General features: G+C 36.7%; 1 protein-coding gene and 1 pseudogene across 2 annotated transcripts in view; both read left to right on the top strand.

Annotated features, from left to right (window-relative positions):
* The window catches only part of LPAR4 (lysophosphatidic acid receptor 4), a 96,589-nt gene extending 80,835 nt beyond the window's left edge, over nt 1-15,754 (top strand). Inside the window, exons 1-3 of one of the 2 annotated variants that reach the window (XM_009197847.4) lie at nt 1,697-6,735; nt 9,880-9,981; nt 13,455-15,754. In XM_009197847.4, the coding sequence (XP_009196111.1) occupies nt 13,534-14,646 (1,113 nt within the window). In that variant the 5' untranslated portion in view covers nt 1,697-6,735; nt 9,880-9,981; nt 13,455-13,533 and the 3' untranslated portion in view covers nt 14,647-15,754. Of the gene's footprint in view, nt 1-1,696; nt 6,736-9,879; nt 9,982-13,454 lie in introns of those variants that run through there. The other variant, XM_017954259.3, reaches the window with a different exon arrangement.
* A 2,969-nt stretch (nt 15,755-18,723) lies between these two features.
* On the top strand, nt 18,724-22,335 carry LOC108583779 (annotated as a pseudogene).
* The last annotated feature ends 3,996 nt before the right edge of the window (nt 22,336-26,331 follow it).

The raw sequence follows: 26,331 nt of genomic DNA, 5'->3' as shown, positions 1-26,331 counted from the left end.
GAGCAGGCATGTTACATGGCAAGAGAGGAACCATGGGCAGGAATAGGTGCCACACACCTTTAAACAACAAGCTCTCAGGAGAACTCACTATTGCAAGGACAGCACCAATAGGATGGCGCCAAACCATTCATGAGAAACCCACCCCCGTGATCCAATCACTTCAAACAAGCTGGGGTGACTGGAAACTACATTTCAACATGAGATTTGGTGGGGATACAGATCCAAAATATATCAATATCAATAGTGTTTGTCTTATAAAGTGAAATGGGATGTGTTCTCTCTTCTCTTCTTTTCTCTCTCTCTCTTTTTTTTTGACGAAGTCTCGCTCTGTTTCCAGGCAGGAGTGCAGTAGCGCCATCTCGGCTCACTGCAACCTCCGCCTCTCGGGTTCAAGAGATTCTCCTACCTCAGCCTCCTGAGTAGCTGGGACTACAGGCACGTGCCACCATGCCTAGATAATTTTTGTATTTTTAGTAGAGATGAGGTATCCGCCTGCCTTGGTCTCCCAAAGTGCTGGGATTACAGGTGTGAGCCAACGTGCCTGGCCTCTCCTCTTCTATTTTTAAGAAATGTTTGTGGAGAAGTTTTGTTTGTGAAGGATTGGAATATCTACCAGTGAAGCCAATTCCTCCTGGAATTTTGTTCACACGATTTTTTTTTATCCTAACTTAGACTCCTTGCTTGTTATATGTCCATTTATATTTCCATTTATCTCAAGTCAGTTTGAGTAATTTGTGCATTTCTAGAAATTTATCCCTTTAGTCTATGTAATCTAATATATTGGAATACAATTGTTAATAATGCTTCCTTATGATAATTTCTTATTTCTATAAGGTCAGTAATAATGTTTACTCTTTCATTCCTGGTTTTAGTAACTTGAGTTTTCTATCTTCTTGGTCAGTCTAGCCAAAGATTTGCCAATTTTGTTGATTTAGTCAAAGAATCAATGTGTTCATTTTTAATATAGTTATCTTCAACCATAAGTTTCCTTCAACCATAAATTTACTTTGACTGTAAGTTTCCTGAACTTCATAAGTTTTGGTAAGCTGTATTTTCATGTTTGTTCATCTTATTTTCTCTTATAATATCTTATTTGACCCACTGGTATTTAAGAGTGTATTGTTTAATTTCCACATGTTAAAAAATATCCCAAATTTCTTTCTGTTGATGATTTATAATTTAAAACCATTGTGGATCTTCAACATACTTTGTATTATTTTTAACCTTATTAAATCTATTGAGGCTTCTTTATGGCCTACTATATGGTCTACTTGCCATGTATTCCATTGGCACTGGAAAAGAATGTACAATATATTTTGTTGTTGTTCTATAAAGCTCTGTTAGGTGTAGTTGGGGTATAGTGTTGTTCAATTATTCTATATTCTTCTTGATCTTCTGTATAGTTAGTCTTTCCATTATTGAAATTGGTATATTGCAGTCTCCAACTATTATTATGAGATTGTCTAATTTTTCCTCCTATTATATAAGTTGTTGCTTCATGTATTTAGTGCCTCTGTGTATGGGTGCATATGTATTTATAATCATAAAATCTTACTGATGGATTAATCATTTTATCATTATAAAATATACCACAGTAATATGTGATTATTTATTTTAAAATCTCAGTAATATGTGCTTATTTATTTTAAAATCTATTTTTGTCAATGTTAACATAGCCTCTCCAGCTCCTTTTTTTGGCTATTGTTTCAAGGAATATCTTTTTCCATCCTTTTACTTTCAATGTATTTGTGTATTTGAATCTAAATTTGTCTTACAAATAGCATGTATTTTAACCTTGTTTCTAATTCAGTCTTACAATCTGTGTCTTTTGATTCAATTATGTAATCAATAATATTTAATGTTATCATTGACATGGCTTTATGTTTTCATGCAATTTTCCTTTTTTTGTTTCTATATGTGTAATGACTACTCTTGTCCTGCATTCCTCTCATTGTCTTGAGTGGCTATTTTCTGTGCAACTTTTTCATTACTTTAAAAATTTTAAACTATGTTTTTGAAGTTTTATAGTGGTTGCTCTTGGGTTTTGAATATATAGCTTAACTTATCAAAATTGGCTTCGTATTTACATTAACATGATTCCAAAACACTTGCATTTTGAGGTGATTGTAGTATTTATTAGCTTTGTTGTCTTAGGTAAGTCACTTTTCTCCCATGCATTTGAGAGTCAGACTGTAATTTCAGGTCTCATATTAACAGATTTTCAAATCTTTGAACAGTTCAAAAGCCACACATTTTGTTAGCAAGGTTGGTGGACTTCTAGTGATGAGTTTGCATCACAAAAGATAGAATCCTTATATTTGTTCATGAACAAGATGATTTGGACAGAGTTCTTAGTGCACTACCCAATGAAGTTATGATTATAACTATTAGCCTAGAAATTATCTGAATTAATGGAGGAATTATTAGCTGTGTGAGTTTGAGCAATTTACTTAAACTCTTTGTGCCTGATTTTTCTCAACTGTAAAATAGGAATAACAGTGGCTACATCATGGAATTGTGCAAATTAGGTAAATAAATATATGTAAAGGACTTAGAATATTACCTGATGTATAATAATGCTGGTTAAATGTTTTCTACAGTCCTATTATTGTTATCTTGAAATTTTTCTAACCTATACCAAACATGCAAAGTTCCTGGGGTTTTTCCAAAGTTCTTTGGTTGAAATGTTCATTTTCTATAACTACCAACTCCACTTCTAGCAATGGAAACTTGTTTTCTAAGCTGGTTCAGTTAGTGAGCAGGAAAGCTCAGTTGTTTGAAAAAACACTAGGAAGTAAAGGTAATCCAGTGTGAAGGATGAGCTAAAATTCTTCTAGGGAATTTGCTTGAAAATAAATTTTATGCCCTTTCAGAGATGTAGTGTCCTAAATGAGCTGATTGGAAACCTGGCCTTGTGATCTTTTTTTCCACTGAAGCAAAAGAAGATTGTATAAAAAAGAAATGGCTACAGGATCCAGGATTTTGCCTTTCTTTGTTTCCTGGAAGACTTCAATATGTCCGCTAATTAGAGGTTGCAGTGAGCAGATATTGTACCACTGCATTCCAGCCTGGGCAACAGAATGAGACCCTGTCTCAGAAACAAAAAGACATCCACTAATTAATGCAAAGTTAGTAATTAACTGGCTCCCTTTCCTAGAACATGGTCCAGGTACTCTGTTCACTTAAAGACTATCAGAGTTACAAAAACTGTTAGCTGGAACGATACAGGCATGGTTAAAATCCTTTGGTTACATTTATACTGTTTCTAGGGAACCTGGTATAGTGCTGCACTACTTGCACTATGGGTGATTTCACCCAGTCCTTTGATATTGTTGGCAGAAAGAAAAATTGATTTGGGTTTGAAGTGTGAAGGTCCCAAGCATCTGGCTGTTCTTAATCAAATGTGTAAATTTCCATTTGGAAGTTAGTCATATTTCAGTTACTTCCTTTTCAAACAGATAAAAAAATGAAATGCATATTCCTCCAGATAGTTCTGAATGCACTTTTTAAGCTGCGTATTTATTTCCTCCCCCAGTAGCATAGACATCAACAACTCAATGAGTGTCTTTTTTCTAAAGGACATTTTGAGTTAAGTTTTACAGATATAAACTGGCTGATTGGAGAAAGCCCTGGGAAGACATTTGTTTTCCCCCTTCCACCTTACAAATGTTAGAGTAAGCAAAACTATAAGGTTTGCAGCAATAAGTGAGTTAAAGGAAAAAGGGGATGATAGCGGATAAGTCTTAGTACTTTCTTGTTAATGGGTTTTTTTTTCTTTATCTGTGTGTATTCTTTGGCCTAAAATAATATCTTGGTGTAAATTTGTATAAAAAGGGGCAAAATGATACATGTTTTCAGCTGATAGGTAAAAAAGTCTAGTTGTTTTGGTTCGGTAAAACAGAAGGTCAGGGAGAATAATTTTTGCAAACACTACTATCCATTTTGGATTAAACAGATATTAATCCTATCATCTTGGAGTTTACAGTTGGGAGAGATCAATGTTAATAAAATTGCCACACAAATTACACAACAGTATGTAAAATTATACCAGTAAAAAGTGCAATACATGAAAGGTCCATGATGCTATAAGACATATAGCATGTGGATATGACCTAAACGAAGGGTTAAGGAAGGGTTCCCTGAAGGCATGATTATTGGGATAGAATTTGAAGGAAGAATAAGAATTAAACTAGTGAAAGGAAAATTAGAGAGGGAGGAGAGTGTTCCAGGCAGAGGAAATAGCACTTAGAAATATCCATGGCATGAGGGATCCTATCTCATTCTAGGGACAGAAAGAGGATCAATGAGGTTGAAACTCAGAAGAAGGGAGGAAGACTGATGCTAAAAGAGCATGTGATCCAGTGGCATTGTAAAAGATCTGCTACACTGGTGAGATTAATCAGTAAAGTACTTGTGTCCTTGAGGGAGAAATGAAGACAGAAGAATTGGAAGACTGATGAGTATTTATTTGAATAGGAGAAAGGTAGTGAGCTGATCATATAGACAGACAGTGATCATGACTGTAGGTTAACTCTTCAATCACTATAGTGCATTGAGTTGTTACAATAAAGGACTCCTCTCAAAGGCTTTTCTCCTTACCCTTATTTTCTCTTTACAAACTGGTCTCCCTCTCACCTACTCTCACTTTACATCTTCTGCATTTGATCACTTTGCTCTTCCCACCTAGAAAGATATCCCCTTCCATTTTTGGTTTATTTAATACTGAATCATCCATCAAAATGTAGCACAAGTTCCACTTCTTCTAGGAAACCCTCCTGGCCCTATCCATGGGACTTCATCTGCATCCTCTGATCTATTACAGAGCTCAATCTCCATATAACGGCCTTGATTTTTTTTTTTTCAAAATTTACCTTTGGTATCCCACATTTTTCATGTGTCTTTGTGTCTCTACCTAGACTCTGGCGTACCACAGGGCAGAGAATGTATCTTTTGCTTGTGGACTGACAAATGCACCAAGTAGTGGTCTAGGATGAGAGTTGGTAAAAGACCATTTATAAAGACGCAGACAATGTCAGCAACTGACAGAAATAGACATATTTGAGATAAGCAGAGAAGGAAATAAAAAGAACAGAGATTGGGGGTGGGATGGAGGAGAGGAAGCAACAGAGAAAGTGTTTTTTTAGAGCCAGTCACAAGTAATAAAGCTAGTGTCAGCTTCTCACTAACTTGTTTACTGGCCTCCACTGATAGTGAGAAGAATCACAATAGAGCTGAAGAAATAGGGAGAATAAACAAGCTTGAAACATGCCCTACTTTGGAGGCAGCTTAATTACACATACCGAAGTTTTGAAGCAAATAGAGGATCCCCCAAGACTCCAGGGGCTCTGCTCTGCTGAGAGAAAGAAAGCACCTTATCCCTGGACAGAGAACTTCATTCCAGAGGAGGGGGAGGGGCTGCTGTTGGTGGTGTTTGCAGTGGGTGGAGATAGAGTAGAGAAGGCTTGCAGGGGTGGGCTGGCAGAGGGGAAGGGCCAACAATGAAGTTACAGATGGATGAGTGGGTTTCTGCCGCAAACTCAGATGAAGGAGAGAGAGGGAAAGACAAAATATAGGGAGGAAAAAAAAAAAAAAAAAAAAAAAAGAAGTGTGAATGACCAAGGCAGTAAACCTGTAGAAAATTAGAAAAGAAAAACTTGCCACGGGAGAGGTGGGAGGAGGTATACAATTGCAGATAACTCTCTATTATAAATAGATTGCATCTGCGCTATTTATTTTATATTTTAGCAAATCTCTGAAATTTTCGTGGTAATTAGACTTACTGCGAGGCAGTTATTTAAAAAGTATAGACCCTCCTTTTGCCACAGAACACTCCCTAGTCCTTGGAAGATGGGTGTCAGAGCTCTGGGACCCTAGTACATCTCTGTCTGGGGGCACTTACCTGGCTTAAGTGAGTATAGTATTAAATTTTACTTCATATTTTTGTGATGGTGTGAGATTGAATTTTGCACAGTGTGATAGGAATATATTTACAGTACCTTTCATTTTTGCCTTTTCCTTGCCCCTACTTATTATTATCAATATTGTTGTTGTAATTATTTTAAACAAGTAGGAGTGAATATGGTATGCGTAATTGAAACACTCCTCCTTGTCTGAAATTTTGTCTCCTCCTCTGCAGTCCTGCAGCAACGACAGGCACACAGGCTTTCTCTGTGGATTAATTGGTCAGGAAAGACACTTTTTATATTGTCAAGTGGCACTTAAGCCATTAATTCTTGACTGTGAAACTGCTTTTCCTGGGCAATGCTCTTTAAGGAAAAACTTATTCAGTCCAGTGACTGGTGACTAAGGGAACGATGGAGCACAGGGGATTGGGCGGGATCTAGACTCCTAATAATGCCTTCTTAGCCAATGAAAAGCATTTCCTATTGAGACCCCCAAGAGTTCCCCTGGCCCTCGGCTCCAGCTCGGACTTCAGGCCTTTTTGTGTCCTGTTTGCTAAAGGCATGCGGGCTACAGCATTCAAGAGAGGGAGTCGTTAACAAAGGGAAAGAGATAAATGTAAATAAGCTCACATTTTCAGAATGAGCGGTTTGCAGTAAGAAGCTGCGGCAGCCCAGAGTCTGCTACTTTAGGCTGGGCTAACCTTTCCCTGTTAAAAAAAAAAAATGGATAAAAATATGCACTTCCAAAGGGCGAGGTGCCCATTTACATGTTTATTAGTTAATTATCTACAGGCATCAGCACATTCTCTCATCTAGCACACTCTTTCTTGGGGTAAGTTTCTCTTTGAGAAAGATTTGATTTTGGCGTTTGGGGGTGGGGGATAGCATAACAAACTACAGTGGAAACACTGATGCTTTGAGAGTGTAAGGAAAGAAGTTAGACTTCAACTCTGAAGTACTGAACAAGGATCTTCGTGTTGAATGGTAAAAAACGAGAATTTCCATTGTTTTGGCAATAATATTGTTTCCGTGGAAGAGATACAGGATTTTCAGGCTGCTGTTTCATGTAAACACAGTTGTTCTAAAGAGCTAATTTAAAATCACAGTGTAGAACAATTTAGAAAGTATATTGGCTAGCTTTGTATTTCTTTGGTTTACAATTTATTGTGAGCTAACGTGGCTTGTATTATGATGAGGTTTCTTCTAGTAAAACTATACATGACATGCCTTTGATGCTTAATTGATTTATGGAGAATGTGACATTTGCTATATTGAATAATTTATGAACTTGCCCATAAAGGAAGAATCATGTTTGAATGAAAAACTCTGTCATAAACTGCATTTGCTATTATATGTGAAATTAATTGCTGTTTGCCATACAAATGCATCAATATGTCATCTTTAAACTCTCTTCTTGTAAATTTTAAATATTTTCAGTAAAAAGGTCTTACTGAGTTGATAAATATTGTATTTCAGTTACTTTTTAAAACGAAATTCAGCAATGTAATTTATCATTATTTCAGTGTGGAAAAGACTAGATAAATTCAGAGGTCAGAACATTTCAGAGCTTGGTGGGGTTATTCAGTTTGCTACCTTACAAAATTATACCATCTTTATTTATCTTGACTAACATGAAGACAATAATAATAACCTGAGATCCAGATTATCCAATGGCTTTGCAACACGTTTATTTTTCAGAACAAAATTCCAAACATCGTATCCCATCAACATAGATTATAAAACCCTTTGCCTTGTCACAGATGAAAAGTTGCACTCTTGCCAAGAAGGATGAGTTCACCTGATAAACTTGATGGCATCTACATTCTAAAGCATCTCCTGCCAATCAGAGATGAGAATGAAAGCCTTATTGGAACAATCAGGCCTGTCTTTCAGAATGTGCTCTGCAAGTTAAAGGGAGAACCAGGAAGATGCCTCACAGAAACATTCAGGCCAAGCTTAGCTAAAGCTTGATCTATTCAATTGCCTTTGTGGGAAAATGCAGTGAGAATTGTTGCCCTTGCTGTGATTTGTTCAGCGCCTAATTGTGTAGTTACCTTTTGTCTGTGTATGTGGTCATGATATATAGTCTGCCCTTTGCCTTCTGATGAGGGAAGAACAAAACCTGTAACGTGTTTGCGAATATTAGTACTGAAAATTGGGAGCCTGATAAAAGGTTACCTACCACTGGGAATCCACCTTTACTTTAAGTGGATAAATAATCAGTTATGAGAACAATGCATAGGGTAAATGATCTAATGATTCTACATGGTTATGTCCTGAAGTATGCTGATAACCTCATATTCTGAGGGGTGAAGTGACCAGGAAACAGGTGGGAAGGGTTGAGGGTTGAGACCTAACAATTAGAGTTGATATGCCTGCTGAAATGAGCACAAGGACAGAGGATGAGGAAAATAAGGGAATTTGGAAGACTTTAGGATATTAGTGGCATCTTTCTCTGTGATTCTTAGCTTCCGGTATTAATTAATACTATTTATTTCTAATATTCAAATAAATCTAGTAATCATTTCATTAAGTCTAACAAAAATTAATGACCCTCCTTGCTTGCGGACTTTGAGGAAATAAAAAATGTTTTACAGTGGCCAATGTAAACAGGTGAAAATAGATGATAGAAAAGAATAGCCAATAAGGCCACCAGCATGGCACTCGTTGAAGGTTGCTTTTCTGTCAGTCAAAACCGAAGATTAAAGGAGAAGAGAAACTGAGACTCAGAAACGGACTGTGACTTGCTCTCACAGTGCTTGTGATGGGGCTGGATGTGTCTACATTTAATTAATATTAGTTATAAAAACTTCTGGGTACTTGAACTTCCTAATTTGATGGATTTTGAATAAAAAATTATCTGTATAATCTTTATCAACTGTGAAAGGCATAAAATAATGTTAATGCTTCTATCTTCCTTTACAATAAACCAATAAAATAATATTCATTTCATTCCAGGAATACAGATTTCTGGTGGAGTGTGAAAACCAACTCTCCTTAATATTAAGATGATCTCAATATATCTTAAATTATCTAATCATTTTATTTAGAAAAATCATTTCAGGAAAGTCGTAATACTATTTAGCAGTTTGCTTTGTTTTAGTCTACCTCTGTTTAGAAAAGGATGAGATGTAACAATAGTGTAAGTTTGGAGCTAGGGGATGGTTCTACTTTACAGGTGGAAGCACTGTAATGGGTAAATTCTAAATGCAGTTGCTACTTGTAAGAATTCCATTGCAGAGTATTTCTGGTTCTATACAAATATTTTGTGCAGAGTTTGAATTGGAGATGTTACAGACATGCTGTATTGGGTAGGCCTGGGACATCCTGGTAAAGGTGCAGTGATTGTCAGTCAGTGTGCTAATACCCAGTAATCGAAGCCTTGATCATATCACTGTAGTTCAGTGGAGAGAGAAATTGTGTGGGGTGTAGGTAAAAAACAAGACAGTGGAGTCTCCACCTGTTGTTCCAGTCATCTTTCCTCTTCCCTTATGAAGGACCTGCCCAATGGTAACAGTTGTTGCCAAGAAAAGAAGAAGAAGAAGAAAAAAAAAAACAATGTTAGTTCACGCCAAAACAAAATTCTCCTTTGTTTTGGTATTTTTAATGTAACACATTACTTTATGGAAGTGGAGGGAAGTATTTTTATGTCTTTTGTCACTCATTGTCTTTATGATTATAGGTTACCACATGTGGATTTTATGCATTAGGGTTTAGTCAGTACTACTAACAAAATATAGCACAGCAGTGACAGGTTGGAAAATACATTGTTATCTGCAATTCTGTAATAATGAAATCCAATGCATGTAAATACTATTTTAAAATTTATTGGGTCTCATTTACTCTGGTTTATATCATATAATGCTTTTTCTATCTTATGATCTTTTATAAGATCATTTTATTGAAAATATACATTTTATTGAAAAACTATCAGCTCTCTTTATGGCACACTATTATTACTATTTCTATTTCACAGCACCCATTGGAGGAAATCTCTAACTACAGTGCCTCCAGGAAGCTCATTGGTTATTCCAGTCTTAGATAAAATTGGTACCAGGATTTGGTTCGAACTAATGTGGTGAGTCCTACCCTCCTGATAATAACTTTCTCTACAAATTCCTAATTTAATTCTTCTAACTTTGTTGTAACAAATAGTTCCAACTTATTAAAGATTGTATCATCCGAAGATCCAGAATGGATGGAGGAATTGTAATTTGTTGTAATCCAGGCAATTTTGATGTAGATGAATATTGATTCTTTAGCTCAACCCCTCTCTGCCACTGGGATTTACCTTTAGATATGGGAGACTCTTTTTATTGCTATTACCAGGTTCAGTGTCCAAGTATATCACATGAATTGGTGTCCAAACTGATAACTGATTTGCCTGTTCAAATATATGGAATAATGTCAAAATCCTGGCCGGCATATATGACCCTTACAGAAATTGGAAATGAGTTATTTTGGGAACACCCAAAAATTGTCCCAAAAGATTTGGGGCTTCTGCTGAGATAAGATATTGAGTCTCAAGGCTCAAGACAATTTTATAATATTAGGTTGAGCAATTTACCTGTAGTTGACTTACTCTGTAACTAAGTACTATAGAAAATTCTACTTTAGTAGGGCTGATGCAATCTTTGACCCCATCATGTTGAGCACCAGACCACATTATTTCCCAAAGATTGGACTGTGTTATCAAGTGAAGTGTTAATGAGTGACTGAAGTATTTTTTTTCTTTTTTGATGAAAAGAAAAAAATATCAAGTTAATCACTGAGAATAGGATTTTATCAAATTGAGGCCCATATCAGTTTCCTGTTTTCCTCAAATAAAATGGAGGGACAAAGCAGCCTTGATAATCTTAGTGAAAACCAGATTAGATGTAGATAAGTCACTTTTAAAAGGATATTTCTTGCATCCAAAATGAAAGAGGTTGATATAGATCAATTTCCTAACTCCATTCTTGAGTGAAATATTTATCTATGGTTCCCTCCATATGGAATGCCATAAAGTTAGGTTTTGTTTTAAAAACTATTACAAAGCATCAACCAATGCATGGGAACATTGATACAAAACCTGCATGATTGTGACCTATGCCTGTGACTTGACTGAGAAAATTTCCTTAAGGTGTCTTATCTGTTAAAAACCACTGATTTGAGAAGCAACAGTCTGAACATATTCCCTATTGCTCCAGCAGGATTGTTTTGAGCTGTATTTTCACAACATTTGTGTATTTTTAAATCTGCTTCACTGCTAAGTATCTATAGATAAGAACACAATAGATTTCATCTTCCTCTGAAAACTATTGTGTCAACTTTCATAAACTTTGACCAGAGTAGAACAAGGAAATGCTCTGGGGATCAGAAGCACTCTGACCTGGCCTGCTCTTATTAAAAGTGGAGCAAAGCAAAAATAATTTTAGTATACTCTTCCTTCAAGGCCTTGTCTTCCTGAGCTCTGGACTGTCCTCTGTAGGGACGAAAAGCAAGTCAGCTTTTCTAGGGTACCAGGAATATTTATGCCAGAAGTTGGAGCTTTGTTTTCAATGTATCATCTGAAAGTTTAGCATTTCATGAAGTAAAGTGATTTGGTTATTCATCCTTATAGGGCCAAAAGGCTAACTTTACTTCTTACAGGAGCCTTAAGGACCCCAAACATGGTTTACTTGTATTTTACTATCATTAGGAATTTTTTTTTTTTTTGAAAAAGAGGAAACAATTGTGGCCACTCTGAATTAGCTCCATGTGTAGATCGAAGTTAAAAGTTGAGGGTCAGATTTCTTTCCGGTCAACCTCCAAGGTACCTGCTTCCTGTCCATTGTCAATAAAAATGCAGCTATCCAACACTCTCTGACATCCTTAGGTGATTAAATGTCAGAATAATTGGCAGCAGAGGTTTGCAGAAGACAGTAGTTTAATGCTTCTTGCAGTGGAAAATTTAATTAACTCCATCAGCATATATTTTTCCTTCTTCATCTCATCTGAAGCTCAAGTGTTGGTCCTTTGTCTCCATTTGGTGCACAATATGTTGGCTATTTAGGAGGATCTAATAGATAGAAACACTGTTTCTTTTAGTCAAAAGAAAGGAAGCCAGTAAGAAGAGAGGCTAATATTGATTCTTCTTCAGAATCATCTCAAAAGCCAAATGCCTTTCTGGTTTTTTAATCATACCTGTATGGGAGATATTACCTTGAGGGCGCACTCCTGGATTGTCCTGTTTGAGTAAATTATGTAGTTAAGGCTGAAACTCAAGGGGGTGCTTTCTGAGGTACAAGGTATACATGACACTAGAAGGATGTGTTCCTAATATGAACTTCAGGGTACCAAAAAGAGACAGAAATATAAAGTTACAGTTGTTTCAGGAAAAGAGAAGGAAACAAACTTATATAATGTTTCTCTGTGGTTAGGTAGAGCCAAATACTGGCCAGCTCATAAAGCAATTCACAAGCCCTATTGAGTCTTCCTAGCTTTAGCTGTGAGGCTTAGAGGTAAAGTTTATACAAGGAAGAGAGAGAGTATAGCCAAGTTACAGAGTGAACCAGTGTCTGAGTCAGAAATAGAACTCCTTGCTTCTAATGCTGTGTTAAGTCCCAGCACCACACCCTCACTTCTAGACGGCAAAGGTGGTTGTGTGTTCAAGCAACGGGAGCTATGAATAGGGCCATAGTGGCAGTTTTCCCATGCCCTCTCTTCAGGATTGAGAATGTAATGCTTTCTTGTCTGTCCTTTCTCTCCCACAAAGTTTGATTACTCAGAGCAGCAGAGCAGAAGTGCCAGGCATTTGCAGGCTGCTTGCTGTGGGTATAATGTATATGTTCCCGCGAACATAAAACTGAAGTGAGGGGATGGATATGTTAATTAGCTTGACATAATCACCTCATGTAGTATACATATATTAAAACATCGCCTTGTACTTACATAAATGTAGTATAATTGTGATTTGTCAGTTAAACATAATGCAAATAAAAAATAAAATGATTGAAATCATAAAACATCTGAATGGAAAACTGGGGAGATCTATTTGAAATATATCAACTTGAGAATCACAAAATAATATACAGCCAGTGAGCTAGAATCATGCTGCGTAAAAGGATCACTAGTGGGCAGACTGGAGGGACTTTGGGCAGAAGGGAAAAGGATTCTATTATAAAAGCATTTTCCAAATAAAATAATTGTACTGGCAGTACTTATTGTAGAAGATAAGTTCAAGCCGATCCTAGTGAATAAAGCCTGACTTTAATGTTAGAGATTTTGCAGTCCCATAAATTCTGTTTTAACTATCAGTTTTATATTTTTGGACTCTTGATTGACCCACACCTTCCTCACATTCATTGCAATGCTATAGTATTGCACTTATTGTATTGAATGTGAGCTTTCCTGCTCCTACAACATACTCTTATAGTACCTTTAAATATATGATAGATGTTCAAAAAATACTTGTCAAACCAAATGGAATGTGCATGTTTTTTTCCAATCTGGGTGGACAGAATATCTTATTACACAGAAATCATATATGGAAAGCAAATTTGATTATTTGTTCCATCTTGTCTCTCATAGGAGGAAAATATTTCCTACCGGTCCCTAGTGTCAGAGTGGTGAACCCCTGCAGCCAGCAGGCCTCCTGAAAAAAAAGTCCATGGGTGACAGAAGATTCATTGACTTCCAATTCCAAGATTCAAATTCAAGCCTCAGACCCAGGTTGGGCAATGCTACTGCCAATAATACTTGCATTGTTGATGATTCCTTCAAGTATAATCTGAATGGTGCTGTCTACAGTGTTGTATTCATCTTGGGTCTGATAACCAACAGTGTCTCTCTGTTTGTCTTCTGTTTCCGCATGAAAATGAGAAGTGAGACTGCTATTTTTATCACCAATCTAGCCCTCTCTGATTTGCTTTTTGTCTGTACCCTACCTTTTAAAATATTTTACAACTTCAACCGCCACTGGCCTTTTGGTGACACCCTCTGCAAGATCTCTGGAACTGCATTCCTTACCAACATCTATGGCAGCATGCTCTTTCTCACCTGTATTAGTGTGGATCGTTTCCTGGCCATTGTCTATCCCTTCCGATCTCGTACTATTAGGACTAGGAGGAATTCTGCCATTGTGTGTGCTGGTGTCTGGATCCTAGTCCTCAGTGGCGGTATTTCAGCCTCTTTGTTTTCCACCACTAATGTCAACAATGCAACCACCACCTGCTTTGAAGGCTTCTCCAAACGTGTCTGGAAGACTTATTTATCGAAGATCACAATATTTATTGAAGTTGTTGGGTTTATCATTCCTCTGATATTGAATGTCTCTTGCTCTTCTGTGGTGCTGAGAACTCTTCGTAAGCCTGCTACTCTATCTCAAATTGGTACCAATAAGAAAAAAGTTCTGAAAATGATCACAGTACATATGGCAGTATTCGTGGTATGCTTTGTACCCTACAACTCTGTCCTCTTCCTGTATGCGCTGGTGCGCTCCCAAGCTATTACTAATTGCTTTTTGGAAAGATTTGCAAAGATCATGTACCCAATCACCTTGTGTCTTGCAACTCTGAACTGTTGTTTTGACCCTTTCATCTATTACTTCACGCTTGAGTCCTTTCAGAAGTCCTTCTACGTCAATACCCACGTCAGAATGGAGTCCCTGTTTAAGACTGAAACACCTTTGACCACAAAGCCTTCCCTTCCAGCTATTCAAGAGGAAGTAAGTGATCAAACAACAAATAATGGTGGTGAATTAATGCTAGAATCCACCTTTTAGGTATGAGAACTGTGTTCAGGTCCAGATATGGTTTCTCCTATAATTTTTCCTATGCTATAAACTAAAGATTTGAAGCTAATGATACTGAGAACAATGCACCAAATCCAGTCAGATACATTTGTTTGAAGGTATACTGTGCAGTTTTTATTGCTGTTTTGTTCAGTAATTATAGGTCAAGTCTAATTACAACAACCAAGATGGATTGCCAAACTCTCCTGCTTGGTTGGAATTTCATTGTATCACACTATCCATGTGGCCAGTGGCATTTGATAATATAGAGATGACTTTGAAACTTTCAAAAAGGTATTTCCATTCCAGTGATATTTGGTAATTAGGTTGGACCTATAAATATAGAACAAATTCAGGGATTTTTTAAAAATTGTGTTACTACTGATATATGCTAGTTTTATTTCTCTTTTGAATTGTCATTGAGTTTATTTTAGCACAAGAATATTTTTAGCCTAACATTATTAATAAGAAATGTGTCAAATTTTTGTCATCGGTAAAATATGTTATGTGCATTTTGAAAACAGAGAATAAATTGTGTTGGCATGTACGTGGGTGGGAAGAAAGAGAAAATTAATGGGATTTACACAATTATAATCACCAGCAGTGTGAGTTTCAAAAACTTCGTTGGTTTTACACCACATTAAAATTTTCATGTCAAACTTCAAAGCCAGAAAGCTGCTAAATATGTGTCTGGCAGGTAAAAGCTGGAAAATTACTTAAAACAATAAAATGTCAATAAAAAACTGAAGCAACAACAACATTATTTTTTTTCTTAAAAAGTCATGTTATCTTCATTTTGGGAAACTAGGTTCTATAAAATCTTTATCCTCCCTATTATACTTTGGAGCACAGCACAGCCAGAAAGGGGCTGCATTTGTGCCCAGGTCAGGAGCAAATTGAAAAAAATAAAGTAATACAAATAATCAAACTATAAAGCAAAAACATTTATTAAAAACTGAATTAATCATTTTTGGAGGGAGGAGTAGAGATACATAACCTGAAAATACTTATTCTTTCTTATTGAATTTTGGAGTATAATATAGCCAGGAACTGCTGAATTTGTACCCCTAGATTGGAAGCAAATCGAAAAAAAAAAAAAAACCAGCACATAAGCTAAACCAAACCAGAACAAAAAAACTACAGAACCCCAAGAAAAACAAAAATAAAAAAAAAACCTCAAAAATAATTTGTAACACTTTCATTACCATTTGTTGAGGTTCTGTAAATTTAAAAATACTATGTCATTTGCATAAAATTTTGAAGCACAATGCAGCTACAAAGTGGCTAAATTCATCTCCTGGTTAGGAGCAAATTGTGGGAAAAAAAGGTCAAAAATCAAACTCCTATAAAACAAACAAAATGAGCACAAACAAAATTTAGAATTTGCATTTTCTGAACATCTGAAAAAGTTACAAAACACTGTAACATTCATATGATGCTTTGGATCAAAATGCAACTAAGAAGCTGCTAAACTGGCACCCAGTTTAAAAGCAATTAAAAACAGTATTTTAAAATCTACAAAAAAGAGAACATTTTTTATAGTTTACTTAAACAACAAAAATCTTTAAAACTCGGCCGGGCGCGGTGGCTCAAGCCTGTAATCCCAGCACTTTGGAAGGCCGAGGCGGGCGGATCACGAGGTCAGGAGATCGAGACCATCCTGGCTAACATGGTGAAACCCCGTCTCTACTAAAAATACAAAAAACTAGCCAGGCGTGGTGGCGGGCGCCTGTAGTCCCAGCTACTCGGAGGCTGAGGCAGGAGAATGGCCTGAACCTGGGAGGCGGAGCTTGCAGTGAGCAGAGATCGCGCCACTGCACTCCAGCCTGGGTGACACAGCGTGAGACTCCGTCTCAAAAAAAAAAAGAGCAAAAATGTAGAATCTTTAAAACTCTTACTATTTTTTAAACTAAAGTGGATATTTAAGAATATTAAAACTTGTAAATATAACTTCTGAGTTGAAAGATGCTACATTTTTGCTCAAGTCAGGAGCAGTGGAAATAAACCCTTATATACACACATACACAGCAGCAGCAACAACAAAAAAAATTAAATGTTACACCCTGAAAAACAACAAAAATCTTTTAAAATGTGCATTAATCACTTTTAAAAATATTTGGATAACATGACAATTTAAAAATGCTAAGAATTTTAAAATAAAACTTCCAGGAACAATGTATCCTGTAGGTTGCTGAACTTGTGCCAGAAAGTGGTTAAACATTTATAAAGCACAGAACAATAACAAAAAAGTAAAACTTCTAAAACAATAAGCAAATTTTTAAAACTCATTAACTTGTTTTTCTTTCTGATGATATGCAGACTTAAAAATACTGAGATTTTTAAGTAAAAATCTGTGAGCGTAATGTAACTTTAAAAACTGTAAAATCTGTGTCTGGGTTAGGAATGAAGTGAAAAAATGCTAAAACAATAGTAAAAATAAATTCTTAAAACTGGCATTACTTTTTCCCAATGAAAGTCCTAAAAGTAATTATGCATTATATAGTTTTATGAAAAGAGGGTATAGATGGAATACATAAGGCATTAGGTTCAGTTAAATACAATTAGGTTAAGATAAGTTCAGTTGTTAGATTATATGGTAGGATGAAATCAGTAATAGAAGCATGAATAATCTTTTGTTTATTTCAGTATTCATGTTTTTCCATTTCTTGTAAGTATAAAATATATGTGAACGTTTATTTGTGCCCTTGCTTCTTAACATTATAAAATTTTATGATTATGACACCAAACCATTTAATGGGATATTAACTAAGTTGAAATAAAATATATTATTAAATGTTTCTTGTTGTGTAATTTCCATGTTTAGTTTTTATATTTCACTTTTTAAATTTCCATTTTTATAGTTAATATAAATTGCTAATAATAAAACTTGTCACATTAACAATGTAACCAAGAAAATGTAAAGTATAACTAAATATAAAAGTGACTATGTTACATCGAAAGGAAAAGCAATTTTATGGCTATAATTGCAACTTGGATTTTAAATGTTTATTAAATGTAATAAAATATATTTGAATTATCTAGCAATTATACTTTGATCAATTATTCAACTTCCTTTATTTTTGGCCACCCAAAGGCATATCTTCTTTATCTTCCCTCCATCTTTTCAAAAAGGAATTATTGGAATATATTTGCTCAAATTAATTTCAATAATTCATTTCTGAGGCTATCTGAAGACCAATGCAAAATTGGCAAATGGCAAATTCCTGGGTAACTTTTCAGGGATCAAGATAAAAGACTAATGACCTCTTTTCCTGATTTTTCTAACTTGGGTTTGATTTACTTGGGATTGTTAGCCAAGCTGACTTTGAATTTTAATTTCTAGGATTCGACAAAATATTCTAGGACAACTGGGAACCCTGGGAAAAGCTAGGGCAAACAGATCATCTGACAACAGTAAGATGAATGTAGACCTAAGTGGCTGACAGATTAATACCTAGAACAGGTGATGGTCCCGAGGTAGCAAGACAGGGAATTTCTGGTCATCATTCTCATGCCTCTAACTCTCAGGGATGGCAGTGTCAGCATCTCAAGCACCATATGCTGTGTTAGTTCCCCAAGAGATGACAGCAAACTCTGCATTTTCTGATCATGACTAGCATGATCAGCCCTAGGCTACATTTAAAACTAGAGTAATTTTGCCATTAATGATGTCCTAGGCCAGGTCCCCAGAAACATAGGGACAGAAGCTGTAGGTTTCACATCCCTATTTGCCCTCTTCTACCTTTTTTCTCCACCCCCAATCCCTGTACCTTATATTTAATTTGGTTTCCCAAACTTCACATTCTCTACCTGTTTTTCCTGTGGTCTTTGTGTTCTCCAACATCTTTTCCCACCCTCTCCAGAAATATTGCTTCTTCCTGAACAAAAACACAACACATAAAGCTCTGTCAAGACAGTGACAGGCTGAACAGATTTACATTAAGGTGTGAATGATTGATCCCCCATTTTTCTCTCCTTGACTGGTTTTAACCTTCTGGTGTTTGCATCTTAGAAAAGGAGTCTGTTTAATTCAAATGACTGTCTGAAGCAGGGTCAGGATGGGAAAACATGATTGTCCTGGTAAATGGTAAATCATCTGTCAAGCCTCAGCCTCTCTTGCCTTGAGGTGGAGCTTCTGCACTGCAGACTTTCTTGTCCTGCTCCCTTGAGCTCACTTTGTGTTCTGTTGAGTCCAAAACATACACCACCTGCTTCTAGACAGCCCTCTTTTCCAAAACCACCTGAAGTGACTGGGAGCCTGTATTCTCATTTCATATAGGCATGGATTCTTTCCCTCAACTATCTCCTGATTCTGGTGGGTTTGGTGAAATTAGGTAAAATAAGAAGCAGATTGTTTATATTTTATGAACAAGGAAGCAAAAGAGCACAGGCTACTGAGTCAAAATCTCCACTGTATGCAGAGTTTTAAGAACCACATACTGCCTACTGTTTTGCTTCCTTCCCTCTCTGAGGGCCTGGAAATGAAGCTCTTCTGTACTAAATATACAAAGAGATACTGAGTTCAGGACCTCAGAGGAGCAGGTCTAGTGTGAGGCCTAAAATGTGGCAGTGAAGGAAGTCAAGAGGGTTCTCAAGTTGGCATGCCTTGTGTGGCCCTAGCAGCCAGCTTTCCTTCCTGTTTATCATGCAGCAGTTCAGACTTTGTAGATAAAAAGGTAGTCACAAAGAGCCCTCATGCCTTACATTGATGTTCCAGGCTAAATTGTCTCCTCTTCACATTGTCGCCTTTCCTCCTCTAGTTGGTGGTAGCAAAACCAAAACTATGGGTCGCTTTCCTCAATTGGGAACCTGGAACTTCTTGACTAGACCCAGTTCAAGACAGTTTGAAGTTCCTGAGAAACAAATTGGCTGGGACAATGCCTAGGGATCCAGAATTCATTCATTTACTTATTCAACAAATTTCTTGAATACCAACCATGTGTCAGACATTCTTCTAGGCATTGGGGGTACAATGGTGACAATAACAGAAAAAAATCCTTGTTATTTTAAAACTTATGCTCTGGAGTCAGAGCAAGCAGAACCACCAACAAACAAATAAACAAGTTAAAAGTAATAACAGTGTTTTCTGGCTGGAACCATGGAGGGTGTCAAAGAGAAGAAGAAGAAGGTTTCTGTTGTGCCGGAAATCCTTAAGAAAAAGCAACGTAATTTTGCAAAGCTGAAGATCAATCACCGGAGAAAGAAGTTTGCCCAAAGATGCTTTGAAAAACAAGGAGAAAACTTATCTATGAAACAGCGAAGCACTATTACAAGGAATATAGGCAGGTGTACAGAACTTAAATTCAAAGGGCTAGGATGGCAAGAAAAGCTGCAAATTTTATGTACCTGCAGAAACCAAATTGGTATTTGTCATCAGGATCAGATGTATTAATGGTATAAGGCCAAAGATCTGACAGGTGTTGCAGCTTCTTTGCCCTCGTCACATCTTCAGTGAAACCTTTGTCAAGCTCAACAAGGCTTCAATTAACATGCTGAGGATTGTAGAACCATATATTGCATGGGAGTACCCAAATCTGAAGTCAGTAAATGAACTAATCTACAAGCGTTCTATGGCAAAATCAGTAAGAAGCAAATTACTTTGACAGATAATACTTTGACTGCTTGATGTCTTGGTAAATAGGACATCATTTGCATGGGGGATCTGATTCATGAGATCTATACTTTTGAAAAATGCTACAAAGAAGCAAATAACTTTCTGCGGCCCTTCAAATTATCCTCTCCATGAGATAGAATGAAGAAAAAGACTACCCATTTTGTAGAAGGTGAAGATGCTGGCAACAGGAGTACCAGATCAACAGTTTTATTAGGAGAATAAACTAAGGTGCCTACCATGCTTATTTTTTCTAATATGGTCAGTAAATAAGCAGTACCTGCTCTCAGATTAAAATAAAAAAATGTAATAAGAACAGATGATAAGCGCTATATGCAAAAATAGAGCAAACATGTACATGAAACAAAATTCCATGCTCCACAGCAGGACTGGATTTAACTTTAATGGTTGTAAGCATTCATAAGATGAAGATGCTCCATTCTCAGTAAACACATAAAATGAAAACTAATACTAAACTTATCAATGCATGTAAGGAAGTACAAAAAAGTTGATTCTTAGATATCGCATTTCTAATGCTTGTTTTTAAATGGGTTATGAGGGCCTGAAGTGCTGTTGTCCAAAATTTGTGCTTAGTTAATACATTTTGGAGTGTTTATGATCTGGTTCAAGGCACAGGGATTCCAGAAGACTAATGAAGGTCCAAGCCCAGGCAACCTCTGGTCAGCAATGCTGATCATGTTTTGGTCTCAGCATCACCTTTCTTGTGCTTTCTCTTGCTTTAGGCAAGAGACTCTCTCTCTCTCCCTCTTTCTCTCACCCCCACTCCCACACACACACCCTCCTCCTTCTTGCTGTCTCTTTTCTCTCCACTCTTCCTTCTCTTACTGCCTCCCCTCCTCTCCTTTCAGCAAAACATGCTCCCAGGGAAGGATCTGAGTGCAAACTGTGCTGTAACAAAGAGCTTTGGGCTGGAAGTTCAAATCTGGTTTTGTACTCAGATCTCCTACTCACTGTGTAAGCTTGGGCAAGTCTCTTCCTTTCTTTGTGCCTGAGTTCCCCATTAGCAAAATGAGCAGATTGGACTCAGTGATCTCTGAGGTCAAACTTTTTGGAAAACATTTCACAAAAATGGCTGCCTATTCTCACTTATATGTGAGGCCAGAAGGAGTTTGAATGACAATATCAATATTAATAAATGCACTTTCAAATGCTCGATATGAGGCCATAGAATTTTGCTTGCTACTTTCTGATGCATATTGAGCATTTGAAAGTGTATGTATTGATATTGTTATTGATGACAAAAATGAGGCTTAGGAAGCCTAAGTAAGTTGCATAGCCAATAAATGGCAAAACCAGGACTTGAACACAGGCTGTCTGATTCTAAGCCCCTTTCAGCCATGGATAGACCATTTCTAATATATAATAATAGCAACAAACATTTATTGCATGCTTTTTATGTCTTAGACATTGTGTTTTACATATATTATCTCTTTTAATATTTATAACAATCTTAGGAGTAGGTAATCTTACTATCTCTACTTTACAAGTGACGGGACTGAGACAAAGAGTTAAGAAATATGCCCAAAGTATTATAAATAATAAGTGGGTCTGGATATGAAATACAACATCTAATCAAGACAAGGGCCCTATCATCTGGCCCTTACCTATTGCTCAGCCTCATCTTTCTGTTTTTAACTTTTATATTAAGTTCATGGGTACCTGTGCAAGTTCATTATATAGGTAAACCTGTACCATGGAGGTTTGCTGTACAGATTATTTCGTCACCCAGGTATTAAGGCTAGTACCCATTAGTTATTTCTCCTGAACCTCTCTCTTCTCTCACCCTTCACCCTCTGGCACACCCAACTGTCTCTTGTTCCCCTCAATGTGTCCATGTACTCTCAACATTTAGCTACCACTTATAAGTGAAAATATGTGGTATTTCATTTTCTGTTACTGTGTTAGTTTGCTATGGATAATGGCCTCAGCTTCATATATGTTTGTGCAAAGGGCATTATATCATTTTTTATGGATGCATAATATTTCTCGGTCTATAGGTACCACATTTTCTTTATCCAGTCTACCACTGATGGGCATTTAGGTTGATTCCATATTGTTGCTATTGTGAATAGTGCTTCAATGAACATACATGTGCACATGTATTTATGATAGAATGATTTACCTTCCATTGAGTATATATTCAGTAATGGGATTTCTCGTTGAATTGTAGTTCTGTGTTTAGTTCTTTGAGGAATTGCCACACTACTTTCCACAACAGTTGAATTAATTTACACTTCCACCAACAGTGTATATAAGTGTTCGTTTTTCTCTGGAACCTCACCAGCATTTGTTGTTTTTTGACTTTTTAATAATAATCATTTTGACTGGTGTGAGATGGTATCTCATTGTGGTTTTGATTTTCATTTCCCTAATAATCAGTGATGTTGAGCTTTTTTTCATATGCTTCTTGGCCACATGCATATCTTCTTTTGAAAAGTGTCCAAAGCACTGCTCAAAAATTCAGAGATGACACAAACAAATGGAAAAATATCCCATACTCATCGACATGAAGAATCGATATCATTAAAATGGCTGTACTGGGCTGGGTGTGGTGGCTCACACCTGTAATCCCAGCACTTTGGGAGGCCGAGGTGGGTGGACCATGAGATCAGGAGATTGAGACCATCCTGGCTAACATGGTGAAATGCTGTCTCTATTAAAAATACAAAAGCAATCACCTGGGCATGGTAGTGGGTGCCTGTAGTCACAGCTTCTCAGAAGGCTGAGGCAGGAGAATGACGTGAACCCAGGAGGTGGAGCTTGCAGTGAGCCAAGATTGTGTCACTGCACTGCAGCCTGGGCAGCAGAGGGAGACTTCGTCTCAAAAAAAAAAAAAAAAAAAAAAAAAAGGCTATACTGCCCAAAGCAATTTATGGATTCAATGCTATTTCTATCAAACAACCAATGACATTCTTCCAAGAACTAGAAAAAATCTGTTTTAAAATTCACATGGAACCAAAAAAGAGCCCGAATAGTCAAAGCAAACCTAAATAAAAAGAACAAAGCTGGAGGCATCACGTTACTTGACTTAGAATTATACTACAAAGATCAAGTAACCAAAACAGCATGGTACTGACACAAAAACAGACCCATAGACCAATGGAAGAGAATAAAGAGCCCAGAAATAAGGCCACACGCCTACAACCATCTGATCTTTAAAAAAGCTGATGAAAACAAGCAATGGGGAAAGACTCTCAATAACTGACTAGCTATGGGCAGAAGATTGAAACTGGAACTCTTCCTTACACTGTACACACAAAAAATCACCTCAAGGTGGATTAAAGACTTAAATGTAAAACCCAAAATTGTATAAACCCTGGAAGGAAACCTAGGCAAACCATTCTTGATGTAGGAGTGGGCAAAGATTTCACGATGAAGATGATGAAAGCAATTGCAATAAAAGCAAAAATGGATACATAAGATATAATTAAACTAAAAAGCTTTTGCACAGCAGAAGAAACTATCAATAGAGTAAAAACAGACAACCTACAGAATGGGAGAAAATATTTGCAAATTATGCATTTGACAAAGGTCTGATATCTCGCATCCATAAGGAACTTAAACAAATGTACAAGGAAAAAAAAAACATTAAAAAGTGGTCAGCCTCATCTCTTACTACTCTGTCCTTCACATTTGAACTCCAGGTACACTAGTCTTCTTTCCATTCTCTTATTATATTCAGTGAAGCTCATTCTTATCTTAAGGTCTTCGCCTTTGCTGTTTCCTATGCTTAGAACACTTTCCCACCAGGTCTTCATGTGGCTGGCTTCTTCTCATCATTTAGGTTCAAATGCAACCTCTTCAGAGAGGCCTTCCTTGATCATCCAATCTACACTAGACACCCAGTTACTTTTATCACATTACCTGATTTTAATTTTCTTCATAGTACTCTGTGATATTCTTTTTTAAAATTTATTTTTTCAGTGTCTGTCTACATCACTCCCTCCCCCTGCATAAAAGGTAAGCTCTATCAGGGTAGCAACAACGTTTTTCTTTTTCAATATGGTATCTGGTAAATAGACACTCAAATAATATTTGTTCAGTGAATCAATGTGGCATACCTGGGATGGGAAGTCACATCTGTATGACTTTAATCCTCTAGCTCCATACTCTACTGCCTCTGAATTTATCACTTGAGCCTTCTCTTTACACCAAAATGCAACATCTTTTCACATTGCTTTATGCAAACTTTTAGCAGAATATGAACATTGAAGAGCAAAGTGTTTTCATTTTACAGTACAACTGGCAAAGTACATACTTAATTTCCTAGATGGCTACTTTTGTCACACTATCTTTTTTTACTTTGGGGTATTTTGCAGATTATAGAGGTTCCCAAATATCCAAATGTTCAAGGAAGATATCAAAGAAAGGAGACAGACCTTGAATATATTTGGAACTCTTAAACTATATTTAGGTCCCAAGTAAAAAATTCTACTTTTCCTTTTGCAGTTTCCTGTCATTTAATTTGTACCCTCTGGTATTTGTTGGCACTTTTGAGTTATATATTAGACTGGAGCTCTTGGTCCATATGGCATGTCACACAGCACATAAAGTTGACTACAAAGAAGTATCTTGTTACTGGTGATTCTGAAAAGTCTGTCATTCCTTTCAGCACACATTCCCCTGGTTGATTTGCAGTCTACTTCTTTACTAAAAACCACTGTCTAGCCATTGAAAGAACATGTTTTTACTAAAAAAGAAAAAAAAAAGAAAAAGTGAGCAAGAAGGAAGGAGAAAGTGCTATGTGATTGGATGTCATCCAGGAAGTGCTTACATAGCTTTAACTGTAATGGAGTATAATGGCAGCCTTTTCCTAGGAGGCTCTGAGGCCAATCCTCACAGTTTTCTGTTTGCAGTTTTACTAGGAGAACTCTATGCTAGCTTCTCAAATAAAATGTACTGCTATCATCATCTGCCAGGATGCTAAGTGAAAAGATCCATTATTTTTGATATTTAATACCTTATAAATTATATGGAGATTGTGTTGACCGACAGGGACATCTGGAATGATGGTCAGGGAATTTTTTCCTAGGTCAGATAGACTGAGTGTCTGTTTGTTCATCAATGACCAGTTATGCATTCATAGAAAAAAGGTCTCTTCTCAGCTGCTGGTCAGCAAACCTCAGAGGAATTGGAATTATTGAGTTTGAAGGAGGAGATGCAAATGAGCAGTGGCTAGTTGGAATTTTTACGGGAAATGTATAGCTGCCTGTTTCCTAACAAAGGTGAATTGTGAGAGCTGACCAGGGCTTGAAGGACAGAGAAATTCTGTGTTGGTTAAGCAGAGCTGGATGTGTTTTTGTTATTTTTTCACCTTCCATATTGGCTATCTCTGCAGACAGTTGAAGGTGCTTGGCTTTTGAACATTGGCCAGGAGTTAACTCATTTCTGACCATAGTCTCCAAATTTGCTCCCGAATTCATTCTCAAGAAGAAAAAGATGAAAATTCCAAAACCAATAGTAGCATCTTCTTGGTCACGAAGACTTTTTAGTCCACTGTTAATTCACCAGTTTTTTTTTTTTCCTGCTGAAACGCTTGCAGTTATGTTTCTGTCCACAGCTTCAGTTTGTTCTGGGGCATTTTTGGCTTCACGTTTAAGCCTTAATATAGGAAGTGCCTGACACACCCCGCCCTAAAGCAGGGCATGCCTGGGGATTAGCTGTTCTCACAAGCTGAGATGGATTTCAATGAGCTGTTCACTCTGTCTTGCCTGGCCCCCTGTGACAAATGGCATGCCTTTGCTAGGCAGCAAGCTGGGGCTGAGGCTATAGAGAAAAAAGTAAATGAAAAAAACCCTTTTACTAGGTTGGAAAGCAGGGCAAGACAATTAAGGCTAACAAGAAGGGCCATCTTCATTCAATTAACAGATCGTGAGTTAAATAGCAATGAAATTAACATTTTTTAAAATAAAGTCAGATAGTTCAAAGGCATCAAAACTGTTTTAGTGAATGTAATTATTTTTAGTTAACTTTAAAAATTTTTAATAACATTTAACAATCATTTTCAGTGTTGTTTAAGCCCCAATTAAAATACTGTACTCAAG

This window comes from Papio anubis, chromosome X (assembly GCF_008728515.1).
Source record: "Papio anubis isolate 15944 chromosome X, Panubis1.0, whole genome shotgun sequence".
Classification (NCBI taxonomy): domain Eukaryota; kingdom Metazoa; phylum Chordata; class Mammalia; order Primates; family Cercopithecidae; genus Papio; species Papio anubis.
The sequence above is the reverse complement of the archived record's forward strand: the minus strand, read 5'-3'. Positions and strand labels throughout refer to the sequence as shown.